We start from the raw sequence: 4,939 nt of genomic DNA, 5'->3' as shown, positions 1-4,939 counted from the left end.
GCTTTTGTTTCTCCTACTATTAAATCGGCTGCGCGCGGGGGCTCCTTACCCCTCGCCCCTCTTTCTGTTTCGCCGCGGACGGAATTTTACTGTGCTCTCCACCTGGAAGCCGGTGGAAGCTTCACTCCCACCTCGCTGTTGGATGCCTGCCCAGAGAACTGACCTTGAAAAGGACCGTACAGAACTCTGGTTATCTGAGTCTTTTCTTCTTCGTTTTTTTTCCCCTTTTTCTCTTCTCTCGGTTTGTGCCTATATATATAATAGTGTATAGTTGTATGGTTTTATTTTTTATTAAAAGTTTGTTCCAGGTTTCCAAAAACGCAGACCGAGGTGTGAATTTCTTCCTTCCCCTTTAAAACCCTTCTGTCTCTAACGGGACAAAGGGGACCGTTAAGGAATTCAAGGAGTTATTACCTCGGTCCCTCGACCCTTAACACCTGTAAAGAAATGTTTTAAGTCCTCTTAACAATCTGACAGGAAAGCTAAGAATTCCCTTTACCAGCCTCTAGCAATACCTGGGATTATCTCAGAGGTCAGCTTGTATGGCACAGGGCATGTTATATTTTAACTAACAATTTAGCTCGTCCTTAAACTTATTATCTTTTCTGATTCAATCACCAGTGCACCACTTCTGAGGAAAGCATCATAATGATTTTACTTTTCTTCGAACAAACAGATGAAGCTCTTAAATGGAACGTACAGAATAATCTCTTCTACACTCAGCTAGGAAAACAACAGTTAATCCACAAGGAAGAGCTGCTTGTTTAATATTGGCTTTCAACCACATATGCCACTGCTGAAAAGACTGATCAGACTGCCACGTGCAAAACAGCTATAGAGCTCACAAACTGAAGAGTGTAAAAACTGTTTCTGAAGATAGATATACCCTTGATTTAGCAAGCTTTTGCTCTTGCAGCATACAGTTTGCTTCTGGCTCATATCTCTTGTTAGAGATCAGATTATGTTTGAAATTCGGGATATTTATTGATTTAAAGGAAACAGAAGATTGAAAAAGGTTCTGTGCAGGCCACTGGAACTACGTCCACCTTTTCTAAACATAACAGCACCATCTGCTTTTGCAACTTAATTTAAGATATCAAGACCAGAATAATTTCAACAACTATCCTGAAACTGAGGTGCTAAAATATGCTTCTCCCAGATTTGATGGCATTCTTACTTTCATCGGTTTCCTTCCCAACAACTCACTTTTCCACAATAAAACCAACAAAAAATAAAAATTCTTATTTTGGAAAAGTAGCCATCACCCCTAGATGCTGTATAAAACTCTCCTCATAATACTAAGATGAGCACGAGAGTAGCTAATCCCTTTTAGGAACTCTTAGTGAAATGGTAAAAGATTCAAACTAAACACTGCAAAAAGAAATTAACAATCAGCCAAACAGTTTATGGCCAAATATACTGCTAGTCTTGCATATTTGCTTCTATCCTTCTATTGAATATGTTCTAGCAAAACACTCCTCAAAAAAATTCAACATGCTATAAATCTATTTCAAAGTCATTAAAAAGTAATGGAGGATATAGATAACAACTGTAAAAAGTTATATTTAACAAATACATTTTTGCTCACCGCTTGTATCTCCTTCTCGCCTTGACCTTGGCACACCACGGGAGACAGCATTGGAAAAGCTTTTTGAGGTAGTGCTTTGTAAAGAAGGCTGGCTTAGAGTCCACGCGAGACGTGACCCTAATTGCTGACGGAGGCAATCTCCAACACCTGGAGCTTGATAGGATTGTCTAACAGCACAAAAGGAAGAAACATTTTTTAAAACTTTGATTCTATACCCATCACCTGGTTTGTGGCATGCAAATTTTGAAAAAAGCCCCAAGCTTGAGTTTGGTTTTGTAGATACTTTGTTTGTGGTTTGGTTGGTTTTTTTTAAAACAGGAACCTTAAAGAATGCAGAACATACAAGCAATTTATTATTTCCTATAAGACTACACTTCTGAAAAAAGAAAAAAAAAGTAGAAAATAAAGGAGATACAAAGAATTTGACAAATAAGATTTCATATTAAAGATGGATTTTGTTCACACTGACCTGTGTAGACATGCTGAAATGGATTAGAAGTGAACTACAATAACATAACAATAATAAACAACAATAATAACGAACAACAAATAATTAAGCTTTGTTGTTACTTGTAGTTTAATGCCAAAGAACTAAAGGTAAATAGAGAACAAGGAGAAAGTTCACTTTCCTGTGCCACTACTGTTTAGGATAGTTTGTATCAAGTACCTGAAAATGTGATCAAGGAGGGAGCATCTAGACAAGCTCCAATTTCCCTTCCTCACAAACTTGTCAATTCTTCTCACAAAAATATTCTTAAATGTGAAAAATGTTAAGACTTTCTGATTATTTCTGTATCATAATGATGAAAAATAAATTTGCAAGGGATTTTTACTGCTGACTACTCCTCCCACCTTCCTCCAACTGAATGTAAACACTTGGAAATACACACTTTTTAAAAAAAATAAACCAATTCCACAAAGTTGTAAAAGCAGTTGCAAGGAGAGACAGAACAAGACTGCAACACAGATGTCATCCCTGTAAAATAAGTTGACAAATGCCTTTCCTCTCTCAACTCCCTCATCATAACTCATGGGAGGGTCACATACCATACTTATACAGTTGTGGCAAGTGAACAAGAATACAGTCCACAGGACAGAGCAACTCTGTTGGGCTTAACACCTGTAATGCCTCAACTAGAGTATAACACTGAATTTAAGCCATTACCCTTCAACAAGAACGTTCTCCAGAAACCAAGGGAAAAGAGTAGTTCAGGAGAAGCGAAGCTCACTGAAAGATTTTATTTGGGTTGCCTAGCCCACAGATTACAGGATTAAAGAGAGAGCAGTGAAATTGCTATAAAACGGACCAGTCTGAACAGTTTGGACCAAGAATACGTCAGGAACAAGGTATGTTCTGCTATTTTTAAGCAAGCAGATACTCAAAGTAACCTTAGTGGTAGCAAAGTATCTTCCTATACTGTATAAGCATTACACTATGGTTGAGGTTGGAAGAGACTTCTGGAGATCACATCCTCCAACCTTCCGGCTCAAAGCAGGGTCAACTAGAGAGGGTTACCTGGTGCATTGTCTGGTCATGTTTTGAACGTTTTCACAGTAGCTGGTATGGGTCTATGCTTTGGATTTGTGCAGGAGACTTCTGATAATTCAGGGGTGTTTTCATTATTGCTGAGCAGTGCTTGCAGAGTCAAGGCCTTTTCTGCTCCTCACACCTCCCCACCAGTGACTAGGCTGGGGATACACAAGAATTTGTGGAGGGACACAGCTGCCATATGATGTCACACAGCATATAAAGCTGGGGGAAGAAGAAGAAAGGGGGGACATCCCATTGTGGCATTTGTCTTCCCAAATAACCATCATATATGATGGAGTCTTGTTTTCTGGGAGATGGCCGAACACCTGCCTGCTGATGGGAAGTGGTGAATGAATTCCTTGTTTTTCCCTGCTTGCACAAGTGGCTTTTGCTTTACCTGCTAAAGTGTCTCTATCTCATCCTGCAAGTTTTCTCACTTTTTTGATTCTCTCCCCAATCCCACTGTGAGCAGAGCAAGTGAGTAGCTGTGTGGGGCTTAGTTGCCAGTGTTAAACCACAATGTTAAGTCTGTCAGTAAGGACATTAGAGGTAGACGGTGTTAAAAGTCTTACTAAAGATGAACTAAAACAACATTCACGGCTCTCCCCTTGTCCACCAAGTCAGTCATCTCATCACAGAAGGCTGTATGATTGATCAAGCATGTCTCCTCTTTCTGTGCTGACTACTCCTAATCCCCCCTTCTTGTCCTTCACAGTCTGGACATGTTTTTCAGGATTAGTTGCTCCATTACCTTCCAGGGGTTGAGGTGAGGCTAACCAGCCTCTAGTTCCCAAGATGCTCCTCCTTGAATAAAGGAGGGACATTCAATTTTTTTTGGTTCTCCCCCAAGTGCCACAGTTTAAACATTACCAAGAATGGTCTCACAGTGACACTGGCCAGCTCCCTCAGCCCTTAGGGATCCACCCTATCAGGCCCTGATCATCCTCTACCAGGGGTAAATTGGGAGCAATGAAGACTTTCCCAAGGGTCTCAGGGCCCTGGGCTGGAGTTATCAGCAAAGAAACCACCAAGTATTTCAGTCTCTTCCACACCTTCTGTCACCACAGCCCTGTCCTTTGAACCCATGTTTTGTCTAGTTTTCCTTTACTGCTCACATTATTTGTATAATTCTTTCTTGTGCCCTTTATGGCCCTTGATGAATGATTCAACTCTAGATAAGTTCAAGCCTTCCTTCCACACTCAGTGTATCTGTGCCTGGAGCAGCCTGGATGCCCCTCTGCACGCACCCCTGCTTCCATTTTTTGTACGCTTTTTTGATGCCTGAGTGTCCCAGTTTCAGAAAAAAACCTCAGTTATTTCTGTTCGGAAGGTTTGTTTTAAACTGATCAATTGTGAGTATTCCTTCCCTTTTACGTTAGCACATCTCATTGGTTGTGAAAACTTTTTGCGGGCTTCCCGGTTCCCTTTAAAAGCCGCACACCAGCCCCAGCTTCCACTCTTTACACTCTCGGGACTGGCCCTTACACTTCCAGTGGTCTTGCAGTCTCAGCAGCATGTGGCTTGGCTCCAGGGGGACTTTCCAGGCTGCATTCCTCCCAGCTCCAACCTCCAGGGGAACTTGCCCAGGCTCGCTGGCTCTGCTCTCCAGCTCACAGCTTTTGCTTTCTCTGCCTGCCCGTCTGTGGCTACTGCACCCCTGCGCCGCAGAGCAGCTCCGTCGCTCCTGCACCCCCACGCCACGTGGGACAGACCCCTGCTGCCGCAGCCGCTCCTGGAGTCGCCACGCTTTGGAGCTGTTACTTCCCTGCTGCTGACACTGCTGCTTTGCTGCTGTTTCTTCAACACCAACAACCAAATCA

The 4,939-nt window shown here is 42.1% G+C and overlaps 1 protein-coding gene across 1 annotated transcript in view; it reads right to left on the bottom strand.

The window, feature by feature from the left end:
- TUBGCP3 (tubulin, gamma complex associated protein 3) overlaps nucleotides 1-4,939 on the bottom strand; it is a gene marked incomplete at both ends in the record, with an annotated part of 36,915 nt that overhangs the window by 28,978 nt on the left and 2,998 nt on the right. Inside the window, one exon of the mRNA XM_010136288.1 lies at nucleotides 1,589-1,755. Coding sequence (XP_010134590.1) covers nucleotides 1,589-1,755 — 167 coding nt within the window. The remainder of the gene's footprint in view (nucleotides 1-1,588; nucleotides 1,756-4,939) is intronic.

The sequence above is a fragment of the Buceros rhinoceros genome, unplaced genomic scaffold (genome assembly GCF_000710305.1).
Source record: "Buceros rhinoceros silvestris isolate BGI_N320 unplaced genomic scaffold, ASM71030v1 scaffold6235, whole genome shotgun sequence".
Lineage (NCBI taxonomy): Eukaryota > Metazoa > Chordata > Aves > Bucerotiformes > Bucerotidae > Buceros > Buceros rhinoceros.
This window is presented reverse-complemented; position numbering and strand designations above follow the sequence as displayed.